This window comes from Anabrus simplex, chromosome 12, assembly GCF_040414725.1.
Source record: "Anabrus simplex isolate iqAnaSimp1 chromosome 12, ASM4041472v1, whole genome shotgun sequence".
Classification (NCBI taxonomy): Eukaryota; Metazoa; Arthropoda; class Insecta; order Orthoptera; family Tettigoniidae; genus Anabrus; species Anabrus simplex.
The window spans coordinates 19,046,448-19,065,394 of record NC_090276.1 but is presented as its reverse complement, the minus strand read 5'-3'; the positions used below and the strand labels follow the sequence as shown (position 1 = coordinate 19,065,394).

The window sequence follows — 18,947 nt, the reverse complement described above, 5'->3', positions numbered from 1 at the left end:
TGCATGATTAAATACTCGTGGAGGGAACTGGAAGTGAACGTGTTTACTTCCTATAAAATCCCTAAGCATTAGGGATCTGAACATCTAGAGTTCCCTGCTATATGGGGTTTAGCTGTCCATAGATCCACACCTGTATATACAGTAAGAGTGTCTTATTCTTTTTGTTCTGTACACAATATTACCATATTTTGAAAATCTAGATTGCTATATTTTATTATTTTATTTTTATCCTTGACATTAGATCCTTATCGAGCTCTATACATCCAAACATAACTTACTTGTTCCACACAACACATACGTCACCAACATGCATACAGTTTATAAATACCAAACAAACGTTCAGGGCCGTTGCCTATGTTTGTGGAGCACACGACATATGATACTATTCCCACATGGTGTATTGGTCTTAGATCGCCAGTAATCGGAAATGATGTTGCCGATCTTTGCCGGTAGTGACGTCCATGACACGTCAGGCTGAAATCCTCGTTCCTCATTCAGGTTTTCCTGAAAGATAGAATCCATAAATTATATTAAAATCAACTTATCACATTCCATACTAGCTTACAATAGTACATTATTGATGTATTCACACAGATGCACACAAAATGCTGTCAGTTGCATACATTAAATTATTTACAACTTAACTTCACATTAAACACACACATCAACAAACCACCATTTTTAACAACTGCCTATCACGAAGTACAAGGATACTGCAAACAATGCATGTCAACTACCAACTTGAAAAAACCAATTCACATAGGGTACTTCAAACACAACTTCTACACACGTCTCATCAAAACAATTCCTGTTTAACAATAACTCTACCATCAAGACTGCCTCTTACATATAAGTTGCCTGGCCAGGCTTCCAGAAGGATGTTACACAACATATCTTCTCGTAAATTCTAGAGTGCCTAATAGTATAGTTATAATGTAAAGAACATTCTACAACCATCTAGTGTCAAAGATACGTTATTCTGGATGTTACAGTGTGTTGCACAATGTTACTGTGGATGATACATCATATATAGAGGTAATAAAAAATTATATAATACTAATTACAGGTTCTTACATTAACTAAACTCATATATACACAGCACATGTTTCATGACATAACCTCACAAATAATATGATCATCCAACTACATAAATAATGATAGAGATGTTGATTCCCATAGGAATCCTGAAATATTTGTCCCGAATGACTAAATTTATAATACCAATATAAATGGTCCGTTATTGAACATTATCGATTTTCAACATCTATATCATCTGATGGCCAGGAATGAGACAAAGTCAATAATAATAATAATAATAATAATAATAATAATAATAATAATAATAATAATAATAATAATAATAATAATAATAATAATAATAATAATAATAATTCGAGCTCTATACTTGTATTATCTACCCATGGGTTAAAGAATATTGCTTTCAAGTTATATCAGTCTATTACACTTGCATCATTATGCAGCAAGCCTATAATGGCAAAACATACTCGTGTCTTATTTATTGCCATTATAGGCGAGTTGCTTACGACTGTTTATGCTCGATGATAATTATAACTCTATTTTTTAAATATTCATAAATTTCTATCTGGATGTCGCTGGACAGTTGAGTTTACTGAACAGAGCGCATGCGCTGAGTTATTGATCTTTGTGAGTGGATCAGAGACCCTGACAATGTCATGTGTTTTCAAAGCTTTAATAGAAGGTTATCATAACCTAGCTTTATTTCAAATACAAACTGTTTATTGAAGTGAATTTGTGGGAATGTGTCATGTGGTTGTGGTACATTGAAAGTAGAAGGCGCATTGATGTTAATATGTGTGTCCAACACGTTTGATTTTGGAAACAAGTGCGAAGCTAGGGCGATGCTATCCTTACCTAATTGGTCATAATGAAAATATGAACTCTGATTGGTAGAGAACCTGTATCATAATGAAACTTGAACTATAATGAGCCACATTAAGATTCAGTTTTCTGGCATGTAATATTTATATTTCGGCATCGTCGAGCGTAAACTACCCTTAACACACTCTGGACCGGGCTATTCAATCAATTAATCATCAAAATTTAACATTTAGGGCTGACGCCCAGATGGTAGATAACATATCAATTATTTACCTCTTTTTTCTTAAATTTTTTCAAAGAAGTTCTAAATTTATTGAACATCTCCCTTGGTAAATTACCGTATTTCAGTCTCTCATTCCTCTTCCTGTACATTAATATTTCCCCTAATATGTTCTCCTGAATTCCAACTTTATCTTCATATTACAATCTTTCCTAATTCATTCTAAAATTATTCGTCAGTTAATGTCATTCCACGCCATAGTTATAAAATTATGACGGAATATAATTAAGGTGCTTGTGCGTGTGTATGATGTGCGCATGTATGAGTGTCATTATAAGGACACTCATACAAGTAAATTAAGTTGATATTTACATTACAGTAGTGGTAAACTACAAAATTACATAATGAAAGGGACTGGTGCAAGGACACTACCCAATGGGAGGCCACTGTTTCTTTTATCCTTCTAATGACTCTCTTGACCTTGAAGTGGAATCTTCTGTTCTGCACAAGGCGTTGAAGAATGGTTCTTGCGAGTATGAAATCTCCTGTCAGTTTGAACAGTTTGTGCACAAGGATTTGATGGTTCACAATATCACAAGCAGCAGCCAAATCTATAAAATCAGTGCCAGTTACAAGACCTTTCTGATATCTGTTCTCAATATATTTAGCAATTTGGTTAGTGTAAGATTGTCCTGGTCTGAAAACCACCTGCTGCTTAACCAATTTACTCTCCATAGATGAGATCATAACAGACAAGATAGTAAGATCCAAGCAGTAGAAATGAAATTTTTAAGACCATCAGTTAAAAAGACAAGAAGGGATAGAATTCGAAATATTAAAATCAGAGAAAAGCTAAATATAGAACCGTTAGTACAGAACATACAGAAAGCAAGAGTGAGATAGTTCAAACATGTAAACAGAATGGGAAAGGAATGGGTAGCAAGAAGGGAATTAGAAAGAGAAGTTAAGGGAAAGAGACCAGTTGGAAGACCAAGAAGAAGGTGGATGGATCGGATTTGGAAGGACATCAGAGAAGCTGGATTGGATGTAGCGGAAGTAATGGAGCAGGAAAAGTGGAAGGACAGAAAGGAGTGGAGGAGGCTTGTTAACCACTCCTGGGCGACTGGAGTGGGACACTGATGATGGTGGTGATGATGATGATGATGATGATGATGATGATGATGATGATGATGATGATGATGATGAGATGAGATCATCCTAGGCAAGATGATTTAGAGGGAGACCTTACGAAAATGAGAGTAAGGAGATGGAGGACGACAGCTGTTGATTAATAAATAACGTTATTTGTTTTTACATCCCAACATCCCACTAACTACTTGGTACGGTTTTTGGAGATGCTGAGGTGTCAGAATTTAGTACCACAGGAGTTCTTTTACGTGCCAGTATATCTACTGACAAGAGGCTGATGTGTTTGAGCACCTTCAAATACCACCGAACTGAGCCAGGATCGAACCTGCCAAGTTGGGGTCAGAAGGCCAGCGCCTCAACCGTCTGAGCCACTCAGCCCGACATCAGTTATGAAGGAAGCAATAGTCAAACTATGAGGTTTGTATGTTGAAGAAGGTAATATATTTTATTTTGTACTATGATGTAACCGTGTTCTTCCCGTACTCCAAAAAGTACGGAAAATGACTCTTTACCGTATTCCAATTACTCGCCGCATTGTTTTATTAGAAACCGTCTGTGGTTGGTTGAACTCCACTTCACAGTAATACAAACACCAAACTTAACCTTGTGGAACTGTTTCTACACCTGATGGCAACACCGAGCTTCCGTACTCATCTACACAAAAAATGGTGTCGCTGCACTCCCAGCTGAAGTAATCTGCTGCCATCACAATACTGGCTAATGAATACCTACATCATCATTATAGACCGTTATGCCTTTCAACGCTTAGTCTGCAAACTTCATGAATTTATTAAATGTTGTCACAATCCTCTATTTGCAATTAATGCAGTGGCCTCATTTGGTTACAACCTCTTAACACAGCTCTTAACATAGCAATTATTTACAAAATTGTGATTCTTTTTTATCTATTTTTTATTGTTAAAATGGACTCTATTGAAAAACAGTGACAGTGGTAACAATGAAAGTAAATTTTGCAAACTTAACAATGAAATGTAAGCCACTGAAAAGTTCCTTTATTATCCCGAATATACTCGTGATATTTTTATGGGTTCTACTTTTAACTTACATGTAAAACAAATAACACAGCACTAAACAGGTGGCAAGTAAGATAACATGACACTCAATATTGTACGAGAAAGACATTGTTCATATGTTTGTGGCTGCGTGTAATGCCTTAAAACAAGGGTCAACACACAATGTTACATCGCACTCCTTACACATGTACCTGGATTCCCGTCGTGCCTTCTTCCCTTTAGCATCGCACACACAGAACTATCAGACTCGCTAAACTCAATGTCAAACTCTTCTTCACTCTCCATTTTCACCTAACAGACGAAGTACACTTAGATAGCAATAAATACGGAAAGGCCGCGAAAATGAGCTGCCTGAGTCACCGACATCCACTACGGTTGAGTCAGAGACATCTTTTGACAAAAATAGGAACCTGTAATAATTTTATAAATATCTGGCAGATATAGTGAAAAACAATGAGAAACTAGTATACTCGGGCCTTTAAATTAGGTACCAATCAGTGAGTGACATTCCCGAGTATACTCTGGTTTTTATTTTGTATAAATATATAAAATCCAGAGTATACTCGGGGTTTCATGCTAAGAGGTTAAATCATTACAAACCGAGTCTAACCTTCGCCGTCCTGGTCTCCCTCTACTTCCATTACCCTCCATAACAGAGTCTACTATTCTCCTAGGTAACCTATCCTCTTCTATTCGCCTCACACGACCCCACCACCAAAGCCGGTTTATGCGTAAAGCTTCAACCATCAAGTTCATTCCTAACTTAGCCTTTATAATCTCCAGGTTAATCCATTTCCAACAGATAAATATCGTATATATTACAGTATATGAACTACAAACTCTAATAAATGATCTTGTCTCAGCCTGTCAAAAAGTGGGACTATCCATGAACCTTTCTAAAACCAAAGTAATGCTTAACAAGTGGGCCCCAGCAGGAAAGCTGCATGTGGGAAACACCACTTTACAACAGGTCAATGAATTTGTCTATCTTGGGCAACTTGTAAACATGAAAGGGGACTTAAGACCGGAAATCTTCCGACGTATCAAACTAGGATGGCAAGCCTACGGAAGAAATTCTTCAGTCTTCAAATCCAACATGCCACCCCACCTAAAGAAGATAGTCTTTGACCAGAGTGTTCTCCCCGTACTGACTTACGGTTGTGAAACCTGGACATTGAGCGAGTTTGTTAAGCAAAAACTCAGAACAACCCAAAGAGCTATGGAACGGTTCATGCTAGGCTTGACGAAGAAAGACAGGAAGAGAGCAGATTACATGAGGTCAGTCACAAAGGTCAGTGACATTTTAGAAAGGGTATTCACCCTAAAATGGCAGTGGGCAGGCCATGTTGCTCGGAGAACTGATGGTAGGTGGACAAAGCTTGTGCTTGAGTGGTGTCCGAAAGATCATCTCAGACCAAGGGGAAGACCACCGGACAGATGGGATAAAGACATCCGGAAGATTACTGGGATCAATTGGCAGAACATCGCTCAAGACCGTCCCAGATGGAGAGACCTCATGAAAACCTACCTTGCTTTGGACTTAAAGAGGCCACATCGTAAAAACGATTGAATATGGCTGATAGTGATAGTGATAGTGATGATAAAGTTCATATTACCTTCATTAATCCAGGAAAAGAGGATCATGTTTATGACTAGTGGACTGTTCGCTGCTTCAAACAGCATTAATACTGGGTACAGTATTTATGTTTCATTACAACAGAACCCCATGTACACAACTCTTATATCTTTCATGGTAAGACACAAACAATAAAACATCAATACATGAATCAAACGTAGATAATTTGCATCGCGATGCATCAAAATTATTTATAATTAAATTTATTTTATTGAAAATAAGTAAATTCACCTGAGTATGAAATAAAATATTTTACACAAAAGCCACTAAACTGACAAGTTTACGTTACTTTATTCGGAATTTCGCCCTGGCCATCAACACCTGCCTCGTAATGTAAAAGATCACTTTCTGTGGCTGTTACATAAATAACTATAAGAAGATACTTACATATTTTTCCACAGCTGACGAAACGGTGTGCGCCAGCTGAGTCTCTGTCTGTTTAGATGCCCGTGAAATGGCAACAGGCGTAATGCTGCTTGCAGGAGGATTTCGATACAACAGAGCATGCAGCGTCTGAAGTAAGAAGGCCAAAAATGCAAGGCCAGCCAATAGAGTCAATGGTTCAAACCCAGACCTACAAAACACAGCAATGAAAAGAAGGAAATTAAACTTTATGCTGAAACTCGGAGGCAAAGCTTATTTTATATGGATTTAACACCCAGAGTAATGAGTAACTGAACCTAGAACTCCAGTACTCTCAAAAACAAAAAAACACTGTCTGTACATACCAGTACATGGGAGTTTTTTGTTAACTAGTGGTTTAATTTGTGATATCTGTCAGATTCTTCAGTCTGCCAAAACTCATTTTGAATAAATAAATTTATAAACTACCAGAACATGTTACAGTGAAATTTATGAGAGAGATCTCAGATGAATCTGAAATTAAAACCAGTGTAAGGCAGGGAGATGGGCTATAACAGATTCTTTTCAATAATATCCTGGAAAAGGTAATAAGAGAATGGAAAGAAAGACTCAAAGAAAAGGAGGACTCCATCATGAGAGAAGATTAGGTTCAAAGCACAATGGGGTTGGTGTAAACTATTTGGCCAGTGCTGAAGACTTAGCAATCCTCTCTGAAAGTACAGAGACTGCCTTAGAAAAAAATCAACGTTCTGAGAAAAATAGGAGGAAAAGTTGGACTTCAGATATTTTTTGAGAAGACTAAATTCATGACCAATATTAGAAATTCACACAAAGCACTAAAAATAGAGTATGGGAAAATCAACAAGATTAATAAATTTAAATACCCAGGTGAAATCATTTAGGTTAATGGACTAGATACAGTTTGCTTTACGTTGCACCGACACAGATAGGTCTTATGATGATGATGGGATAGGAAAGGGTTAGGAGTGGGAAGGAAGTGGCCGTAGCTTTAATTAAGGTACAGCCACAACATTTGCCTGGAGTGAAAATGGAAAAACATGGAAAACCGTCTTCAGGGATGCCCGACAGTGGGGTTCGAACCCACTATCTCCCGGATGCAAGCTCACAGCTACACACCTTAACTGCACGGCCAACTCGCCCGGTAATGCTAAATTCAAGCTCGTCAAAATTTTTAATCATCGGGACTTGACCCGGTAGCACACGTGTCAATTTTCCTATAGCTTTCTTTGATTGCAAAAGCCTGAAAATTTTCAGAACTTAACAAGGACAAGATGACAAGTGGAAAATTGTAATATTTAAAAATGACTGGTTGAGAAAAATCGGAAGGGTGAACTTCTGCACGTTCATAGGTTCTTTTTCCTGTTCCCCACCTTGAATGTGTTACCTTCAGGAAGTGCATCGCGGTATGGCTTCATTCTGATTTTTGGAATCCAATTGAGCAGATGTGTTGTCCAGAAGCTCTGTGCTCATGAGGGGCTCTAGCTTTTGTTAATTTTCAGATGTAACTTAATTTAACTTGACTTTGAACGTCATATCAGGCACAGCTGGAACATTATTACTTACATTTACTGTTTACAAAAGCGAGCACCTGTATGATACTTGGACCGAGAGAAGTATCGATGGGGCTGGTCACAACAGGAATATGAGTGGATGGTTTGATCTCAACATTTCTGAATCATAGTTTATGAAAATTTTATTGCCTTATGCCAAGAAATTGAAAGGACGTCAGGTTATGATTGGGGATAACCTATTCAGTCACCTTTCACTTAGTGTCATTAACTTTGGTGAGGAATATGACATTAGATTCACCCTTCTGCCAGTTTCATGATATGGCATTCTTTTGCCCCTTGGCGGTGCAAGTTGGATGAATGGAAGAAAGCTTACAGAGGAGTAATGCAGAAGCCAGAATTTCCTAAACTGTTGAAAGGAACTTTAATGAAAATTGGTATGAAATCTGCAATAAATATAATACTGGGGTTTGAGATGACTGGTATTTTACCCTTCTGTCCCGAAGAAGATGTTGTGTCAGATTCCACATAAAAAGTCTGGATCCTTCGAAGAACATCTCCACAAAGCCCGTGTTGGTGGACAAAACACACACATATTATATACATCAGGAAAAGCTCCTTAATGTGCCACCTGGAAAAGGCATTGAGGTCAGGGGTTTGGTCACCGATGATAGGATCCTGAAAGGTGTTTAATTATTCTTAAACACCAATCACGTTCTTAACAAGTTCTTTTATAAGCCGTACAACATATTTAATTCTACACATCATCTCTTAAATGATGAATATAATGTGTACCATAAGTAACTCAAAACTACACTCTTCTATTTACAATCTCACTGAAATGTCATCCTTGTATATTTTCTACAAATAATCAACTTATTAAAATCACCGTCTCTTAAAATTTACTGAAATCTTCCAACCCAGAGTTTACGTCCGCTAAATGTTGCAGCTACTTCTGCATTATAACCTTCTGTCCTCAAACCCTCCCTAAAGTGATAGCTTCTCACTCCACAATAAATGAATATTCTGTTGTACACACATAAACATAGTTGGCCTTGGCCTTAGTTTTTTATCGTTTGGTGCAACATGATAGCCAGCTGAACAACGATACCAGGATCTATATCTTACTCCTCCATTTGCTCTATTTGAAAGTTTGTGTATCCACCTTGCCCTTGACTTCCGTTGGTTGACTCACGATTCAAAACAAATATGAGCCTGCTACCTTGAAGTGGTACACACGGGGAAACTACGGTAAATAAGAACAAGACATATTTGGTAGTTTGAATAAACCACTGAAGAAGAGGTATATTACGAGGCATGTTTTTTAAGTAAGTACCGTTTTGATATTCCGCCGATGCAGCGCTGTGGTCGGCATTCCGTGCATGCGCGCTGTGTACCTGCATCTATTGGCAAGGCTGAGATGCCATTACGGCAATAGTCGCCCTTGTATATGTTGGTTGGCAAGCATTTGAAATGGCCTCACCGAACGAGAGTCCCGCCGACTGTGAAGTCCGGTCTGTTATTCGTTTTCTGAGTGCAAAAGGTTTGAAAGCTATCGATATTCATTGTGAAATCTGTGCAATTTATGGACCAAACATTATGAGCGATGGAAGAATGGAGTGGGCGACCCAGTCATTAGTGAAGATTTGGTGCAGGCAGTTGACCGAGCAGTGAGATAAAACAGACGCTTTACAATTACGTCATTATCTGACGTGTTTTCTCAAGTTTCTCGAAGAACAAAAGGCGTGGCATGCTCAGTAAGGGCGTCCTTTTGCTTCATGACATGCGGCTCGCGGCCAATTTCTATGAGGATGGTATGCAAAAGCTCGTTGTATAATATGACAAGTGCCTCAATATTGGTGGGAATTATGTTGAAAAGTAGAGTAATGTACAGGCTTTCATATAAAAATAAAATTGTTAACAAATCTCTGTTTATTTTTCATTTATTTCAAAACAGTACGTACTTTTTAAAAAAAACTACGTATGTATGGTATATTATGTGATAATAAATAATTAATTAAGTAACTTCAAGTGTTTACAAGGCTGATTTCAAATATGACAGTGAATTTATTGGAGTAGAGCAATGTGCATGTAATGGCAGCTGCGCGAATATAGACGGAACAACAGTGATTTATACCAACTGAACAGACCTAACCGATCGTCCATAATATTTGTGTACTAATTATTACATAGGTTTATCTCTTGTACAAACAATTCTGAATGTCCTTAAAACCAAATAAACTCAATATCAGCCATATTTTATTACTTAAAGTTAAATGTTGAAATTAAAAGAAAGAAAAAAAAGGAAAACCTACTAATTTCAATCCGCTATTCCCAATTGTATTACAGTTTTTACTAGTGGCTTTACACCGCACCGACACAGATAGGTCTTATGGCAACGATGGGATAGGAAAGGGCTAGGAGCTGAAAGGAAGTGGTCGTGGCCTTAATTAAGGTACAGCCCCAGCATTTGCCTGGTGTGAAAATGGGAAACCACAGAAAACCATCTTCAGGGCTGCCGACAGTGGGATTCGTACCCACTATCTCCCGGAAGCAAGCTCACAGCCGTGCACCTCTAACCGCACAGCCAACTCGCCTGGTAAGTAGAAAGTATAAACTCAAATATAGTGAAATAAAAATTACTTATGTTCAAAAGTGGTATTTAATCTTAAAATCCGAAATTAGTGAAATAAATAGCCAGTCTGGAGGATTAAAATGTATGAAAATGAGCAAGACATTAATATTAACATTATGATCACACATTAGGATCAAGAGCTGCTTTTGTGAAGATGCAACAGCTACGGTGCTGCAACAATCTGATCCTAGACCTGAAGGAGGGAATCATAAAATGCTATGCTTTATCAGCCCTTTTATATTGCAGTGAATCATGTTGGAATTGCGTGTATACAGACGGATCATGAGGATCTCGTGGACCGGTCCTCATGTCACACATGAGAAGGTTGTTCATAGAATGAACTGTCTACCTCAATTGATGATGCTTCTTGAAAAAGAATTAGCTTGAATATCTTGGACACATTATGAGGAACGAGAAAAAATATTAACTTCTACAAGTCACAATACAAGGAAAACTAGAAGGTAGGAGAGGACTTGGTAGAAGAAGAAGAAATTCCTCCTCGGCAAACTTAAAAGAATGGTATAATTCAAGACTGCACCTAAAATACCGAAGATAACTATGATGACGCCAACATCCAGAACAGATAAGGCTAGCCCTAATGCAGGCTATACAGAAGGTCGTTTGGGATCACTGGTAACGAGTTTAAAGGCCTCTGGCGGCGCTATTATTAACTTGAGCACATCAAAGCAGGGAGTTATAATTCATGTCAGTATTGAGAACGTGTGTATAGAGTTTTGTGATATTAGCCGCAACGATGCCAAAGCGGATTGACCCTTACTGGGAGGGCAACATAACAGCCCTTTCCGATGTTAAATACAGCTATTCTACAATCCAAGGAATGTACGAGAAGTGTGATTTCTTGATATCGAAGAATGGTATCAGTGCTGTATTGAACAAAAAAGACAAAGGCCGACTGGGCTTCATTCCAGAGGGAAGAAACAAGCAAATCCATGACCAGCCACCAACCATACACCAGAAGTGGTGAGGAAAGTGAAGGCACTCGTCTCAGGTGGTAACTGCCCCCCAAAAGGATTATTGCATGTAAGTTGGGGATGTCTATTTCAACAGTTAACACCATAATCAACAAGGACATGTAATTATAAAAGCGGCATAAGCACCGAGATCACAAGCTATTGCCTCATCACATTTCGGAATTACAAGTAACAACTCTCATTATTGTTCTGTACTGCCTAACATTTCGGAATGTCGCACTAACAAAAGAAAGCTGTATGAGGGCTCTCTGGCAGGAGAGAGATGGGAAAACACAGTGACATTAGATGAAGCATATGTGTACTTTAGTGACTGTAACAAAGCCCATTTAATTTAGTAGAGCCCTAGAAACAAAATAAATTTATCAAACACTGTATAAAGAATGCCAGGAAAGTTTTCCAAGGGGTTTCATGATCATTGCTGGATACTGCTACAATGGCAAGTTAACCATTCACCATGTCACTAACAATCTAAAGGTGAACTCTACATACTATCAACAAAAGAGGCTTTAATACCCATTTACAACACAGATATCGCAGCACTGTATGGGAGGGCGAAAAATCATGTATGGGTATATCAAGATAAAGCATCCAGCCACACCTCTCATTCGACTCATCTGTTCTCAGAGGGAATGGAGATGGAAACTGGATTCCGGGTAAGGCACCCAATGGGTCACCCATGAACTTCTCTGCATTTGGACTCCTAAAAAGGCCTAAGGAAATAGACGTCCACGCACTATCAATGGCCTCTGGAAAGTCTGTCAGGAGGAGTGGCATAAGATAGACATGCGAGCTATGCGAAAAAGCCTGCTGCAATGGAAATTACATTGTCGGGCTATGGCTAGGAATGCTGGCTTTCCAACTGAGCACGATTGTTGGTGGAGACATAGCTTTTCATAAGCTAATTACCCTTCAAACATCCTCCCCAGAGATCTCGAACGACCTTCTGTATAACCTCTCAACCCTCCCAATAAGAAATGACTTACACGTACGTATGGTAAGCTGGTCCTCCATAGTAAGCTCTTCCTGTCATCTCCTTTTGAGGTTCCTGGAAAATCAAGAGTATTCGGCAGAGAAAACTCTGAGCAGGCACTTGTTGATCCCTCTTGAGTCTGAACAACTCGGGACAGGAGGATATGGTGTTGAGAACTACGTCTTGAAGTCCAGTGCCTAAGTAGAGCAGGGAAATTGCACTGTCCGTCTCGTTTTGCGCCTGCGTAGTCTCCTCTCCGAGGACCATCACGATCAGAGTGATGAACGACAGGTTCTGGAGAAACATAGCCAGTCTGAAAAAGTGCAAGAAACAATTCTACAGAACTTGTTTACCAAAAAATATGATGATGGTGGGAGCAATTACTGTTTTACGGGGAAGTACAACTAGATGGCTTCTAAAGAAAAAGATCACAGCTTATGTCTTCATAGACCTCGCGGCAGTTTAGGTTCTGTTAATCATCGTTCTCCTGGGAAAAAAATGACACAAGTTACAAAAGATTGCTATCTTTCTCTACTATTTGTTTTACATTGTACCAGGACGGACAGGTCTTATGGCAGTGATGAGATACGAAAGGGCTAGATCTGGGAAGGAAGCGACCATGGCCTTAATTGAGGTACAGCCCCAGCCATTATTTGCCTGGCATGAAAATAGAATACCACAGGAAACCACCCTTAGGGCTGCCAACAGTGGGGTTCAAACACTAGCATCTTACCTGTGTCATCTGTAAACTGCTCCAAAACCAGAGCTTTAGGAGAAGACAGAGAAGTATGCTTGCAGTGACAACTGCTTTGGTGGACCAATGGTAGTGTGTCCAACTCATGATCCCAAGTTCACAGGTCCGATCCCGACTGAGGTAGTCAAGTTTTGAAGAACATCATTATTATTATTATTATTATTATTATTATTATTATTATTATTATTATTATTATTATTATTATTAAAATTTGACAGTTATACCAGCACACAATTTCAAGTTCAGAACTGGTTTTTGGTGATTTAAATTATTTAAAACACAGATGTTGGACCTTAGAGCCTGGGCATGACTGTCAAATAACAATTATGATAATAATAACAATAATAATCAACCATCAGCACTGTGTTAATGTAATGGCTTTGATACTTTACGATGATTTCGAAGGATAGTAAAAAGTCTTGGCATTTCAAGTCGTGTTGACATGCTCAAGATCTCTGGTGGTGCACCCAGTGTCCCCTGAGAGAATTAAATTAACTCGGTCATAGTATTCGTTCCAGCAGAATTCTGCTTTGTTGCTGGATAGCAGCATAATCACAGTGTTGAAAATGGTAGGCAGGCCACCTAGATGGCGCCACTTCCGATGGTCTGCATGACTACAGCTGACGGCATATTATTATTATTATTATTATTATTATTATTTACTACTACTACTACTACTACTACTACTACTATTGAGCCTCCATGACTCAGGTGGCAGCGCGCCAGCCTCTTACCGCTGGGTTCAGTGGTTCAACTCCCGGTCACTCCATGTGAGATTTGTGCTGGACAAAGCAAAGGCAGGACAGGATTTTTTTGGGCACTCTGGTTTTCTCTGTCATCTTTCATTCCACCGACGTTCTCTAATTTCATTTCATTTCATCTGTCAGTCATTAATCATTGCCCGAGAGGAGTGTGACAGGCTTCGGCAGCCGGCACAAGTTCTATCCTCTCTGCTAAATCGGTCAAATTACTGGAAACAGGCTAAGGATATTCATTTCATTACTATTAATATTATTACCTATAATTAGCCCTTGCCAGTTGGAACAGAAAATTTCACCTATGCCAATAATCGAACCATGACTGTTCAAGGGGATAATTTCAGGTTTATTGATCAGATGCTGTCTGAAGCTCTAGACACAATCATTATGTATCATAGGATGAACCAGCTAAAACTAAATCCATGAAAGACACAGACTTGCGCTTTCCATCTTAAGAACAAACAGGCTTTTTGTACTTGGAGGGTCAACTGGGAAGTAATTCCACTGAAACACTGCATTAATCCCAAAAGATATATATATATTTTAAATTTGCTTTACATCGCACCGACACAGAAGAAGTCTTTTCATGAGAGTTTAATCCTGATGTAAACATGGTATGTCCACCCCTCCACCAAAGAAAGAGTTGTGATTCACTGAGCGTGTAGTACCGACCTCCACCCTATCAACGTCTTGTGTTCGGATGTACAGGGCTACGCATCGCATACAACAACAGTGCAAAGATCTGAACTGGATTCTGTTCACTTAGTTTATTAAACACATGGTCTATGGTCACTTTTGAGTGGTTTTCCTCTTTTGTGCTTCACTACACGCGATGGCCCTACCTCTTGCTCCATTTCTCTCACTATGAATACTGATACTGACTGCTGGTGCAAGATGCAACACCTTATCTCCACGATGTACAGCTTGGAACTTTCCCTCACTACGAGAAGACTTCCTGGATTACACCACGCCCTTTGCCTTCATTTCTCGTTATTTAATCACTATTTTTTTTTTTAAAGCACATATATATACCGGTATATATGACAACCACATTTTAATTTGATTACGTACTCGTCCGAACTTTCTAAATGTAATAAATTAAAATAAAATTAATGCAACGTACTGTTTTTCTTTGAGCTTGCATACAGTCGAGTGAGCGTGACGGTTGCTTCTCCAATCAACTACGTCTATGTCCACGTGTAAAGGAAAGGTGCTCCACCTATTTGTTTACATCAGGATTAAACTCTTGTGAAAAATGGTATAAGTCTTATGGCAACAATGGGATTGGAAAGAGCTGGGAGTGGGACGGAATCGGCCGTGGCCTTAATTAAGGTACAGCCCTAGCATTTGTACCGTGTGAAAATGGGAAACCACGTAAAACCATCTTCAGGCCTGCTGACAGCGGGGTTCGAACCCACTATTTCCCGGATGAAAGCTCACAGCTGCGTGCCCTTAACCGTACGGCTAACTCACCGGAATAAGTTGGGCTTAGAAGACAAGAGAGTGAGTACAGATACTCTGGTTGTTCCCCTCTTAGTAGCCCCTCACGACATGCAGGGGGTAAAGATAATGCACTCTTTGACTCCAACCACAGGGGAGATCAAGTGTTCCAATAAATTAAAAGAAATATGTAGCATCATGATCTAAACAACACTCCCATGCCATGTGATAAGATCGCTCCACCTATCAAGATCTACGTCCAACAAAAGGGTCACTGATTTAGCGCACAATTTTATGGCCAAAAATATAGAAAAACTTTCCGCTGTCTTTGGTGATGTTACTATGTGTAATGGGCTTTACTGTGATCTAGACGAAACATCAATCAAAGACAATGGAAACTCATGGCATCATTTGTACCTATTGTATATAGAAGGGAGAGTTCTGGCACGTAGGAATAACTTATGACCCAGAACAGACCACCCCCAACCCCAATCACCACCATATACTAACATAAGACCAAACCAGACCCTCCACTCCCCACCCTCCTTTTCACACTACCACTACTTGCCAAGCCTCTGTGAAAGTTCTCACTTCCTTTAACAAGCCTTAGCTTTCTAAAAGCACTGGAACTAAACCGAAGCAGGCGCACCACCAAAAGTCGAACTAGATGCTGCAAAAACCACAACCCAACATCCGCAATTAAAGTTATTTCACAAATAATTTAGCGCAATATATACGGCATATGCCATTGCATTCTCAAAAGCAATACCAGCGTGGTTAGTACACGGATGGGCAACCATCCGTCTCTAACCATATGCTGTATTTCAATAAATCTCCGTGTCAGCCCTGTCAGGATACGACATGAGCCAAGATCCCTGGCAAAATTTCATTAAAAATTACAATCAACAAATATTATATTAAAATCTAAAACTAATACAATTATCATTAACAAAACTTAAAATCAATTTCATTGAACTCACTAAAAACTCTTTTCAAATAATGACTAATAGAGGAGCACAAGGAAGCGCACCGGTATTGGTACTTCTCAAACCACCTATCTCTTCAGAGACAGGTGGCTCATACAGATGAGCAAGGGCTGCAAGGTAATAACGTGAGGAAGATGATGATGAAGACTTAGTATTCTACTACCCACTAAATATATTGAACAACTATTTACCGTTATTTATAAGTTCACTTGCATTAGAGGTCAGTGGCACGACGATTTCCTGTTCACCAACACAGCTTCTCACACTGCAGCTTCATTCCGAAACAAGCCTCGATGAACTCTGTTTTGACGGACTCATTCCTTGAGAATCTTGTCACGGTCTCACGACCAGCTCCTGACTGCATTTGTTGACTCACACAAGATTTGCTCACGACTGACTGCCGTTGTTTCTGCTCTTTATACAGGCCAATGGAAGATTCTAGTAGTTTCCATTCTCAGATCTTTCTGGGTGCCTGCTCCACTGTTAACCAGCTTCGTATGACATGGAGTGTCAAATGGATCTTTTTCCCTCTTTCAAAAATCCGACTACCACTGCCGGGTTTGAACCCACTATCTTGGCTGACACTCTACCACAAAGGTAATTCATGTAACTGCCCAATGAAAGAACAATGCTGTTCATAAAGTGATCCAAAAAGTGTTTAGCAAATTGTATAATAATTGTCATTCTCTATTTCATATGGACAATACAAAGTATTTGGTAAGTACAGAAAATCTCTTCCTTCTGGTTCAGTGATATGAATGAAGAATGAGGCCATTGTTCCATCAGAGTGGCCACGTGACATCTCTCCACGAGTCATTTAACAGAGTCTCGGATACACACTCAAGTGGCATGGATAATTGGCCTGATGCTCATCCATGCTCATCTCTCCTGCCTGGCTCTTTCCACACAAAGTCTATCTTGTACACAACAAAAGATAAGGTAGTGTGGACATATGCTAACCTAATATTCAAGGTATGGGATAACCTCAGGGTCTCACAACTTGTGGGAAATGTATTGTAATTGCAGAGTTCGAACTCATTCTTGCATCAATAATAATAATAATAATAATAATAATAATAATAATAATAATAATAATAATAATAATATGGCATCAGCTACCGTATGCAGGTATTTATATGTTACGTCATCCGGGCAGCCTGCGTGTCAATTAAGATGTTCCATTTTACTCTACCAGATGGCAGAGAAAACCAGATGAAAAATGAAAATTGACAGCCTGTTTCCAGTCATTCGACCGGGTCAGAAATGGAATGAATGAAGCTCCCATCTAGCGGTGAGGATAGGAATTGTGCCGGCTGCCGAAGCCTGTCGCACTCATCTGGCGCAATGATTAACGTCTGACAGATGAAATGAAATAATACTGAAGAGTTATTCTGGAATGAAAGATGACAGGGGAAACCGGAGTATCTGGAGAAAGAAACTTGTCCCTTCTCCGCTTTGCCCAGCATAAATCTCACATGCGGTCACTGGGATTTGAACCAGAGAAGCCAGCAGTGAGAGGCAAGCGGGCTGTCAACTGAGCCATGGAGGCTTCTAGAAAACCAGACCTCTTTTTTTTAATTTACAATTTGCTTTATGTCACACCGACACAGATAGATCTTATGGCGACGATGGGATAGGAAAGGCCTAGGAGTTGGAAGGAAGCGGCCGTGGCCTTAATTAAGGTACAGCCCCAGCATTTGCCTGGTGTGAAAACGGAAACCATGGTAAACCACCTTCAGGGCTGCTGAAAGTGAGATTCGAACCCACTATCTGCTGGATGCAAGCTCATAGGCATGCGCCCCTAACCGCACGGCCAACTCGCCTGGTCCTATGGGAATCAACATCTGTACCATAGTGGTACTACTCGCAAGTAAAGACGACCCATGGTGTACCCTGCCTGATGGTACTAATCACAAGTAGTTTCATGGGTCTAATACAATAATCTTGTGGGCGCCCCTTTTAGTTGTCTCTTACGACAGGCAGGGGATACCGTGGGTGTATTCTTCGTCTGCATCCCCCACCCACAGGGAGTTAGTGCAATTTAAGAGAACCTCCCATCTCCACACGCTTGAAGATGTATTCTGAATAGATGTTAAAAAATCAATCAATTGATCAATCAATCAATCAATCAATCAATCAATGATGTGCATTTAGGACTGTCACTCAGATGGCAGATTCCCTATCAATTGTCTACCTAGCTTTTTCTTATATATTTTCAACAAACTTCGAAATTTATCGAACATTTGCCTTGATAATTTATTCCAATTCCTTACTCCTTATCCTATAAATGAATATTTGACCCAATCTGTCCTCTTGAATTCCAACTTTATCTTCATATTATGATCTTTCCTACTTTTACAAGCTCCATTCAAGCTTATTCTTATACTTAGGTCATTCTACGCCAACTCACCACTGACAGCTCGAAACATACCACATACTAAGAAACAATGTTAGGTTTTGGTCCACCCAATCAATACACATCCCTTTACAAGTGAACTATTTAAATAAAAACATATTAAAAATATTTAGGAACATGTTTCGTTTCTATCTGAGACTTCATCAGCCATAAAATCACGTGGTAGATTACAAACTCAAAAATCAGAAACTGAAAATATGGAAGA

General features: G+C 39.3%; 2 protein-coding genes across 3 annotated transcripts in view; both read right to left on the bottom strand.

Moving 5' to 3' along the window:
- Positions 1-260: 260 nt before the first annotated feature.
- LOC136884487 (uncharacterized) lies at positions 261-12,694 on the bottom strand. Of its 2 annotated transcripts, none has more exons than XM_067156687.2 (3): positions 12,402-12,694; positions 6,287-6,473; positions 261-504 (listed from the first exon to the last, which is right to left on the bottom strand). In XM_067156687.2, the coding sequence occupies exons 1-3, from the start codon at positions 12,692-12,694 to the stop codon at positions 340-342; spliced, it is 645 nt and encodes a 214-aa protein (XP_067012788.2). In that variant the 3' UTR covers positions 261-339. The 2 variants fall into 2 exon arrangements, with proteins under 2 accessions (XP_067012788.2, XP_067012790.2); XM_067156689.2 differs by having other exon boundaries at positions 12,408-12,694.
- The window catches only part of mRpS35 (mitochondrial ribosomal protein S35), a 66,316-nt gene continuing 59,940 nt past the window's right edge, over positions 12,572-18,947 (bottom strand). The window contains exon 7 of the mRNA XM_067156686.2: positions 12,572-12,701. The gene's annotated coding sequence lies outside the window, so the exon portion shown is untranslated. The remainder of the gene's footprint in view (positions 12,702-18,947) is intronic.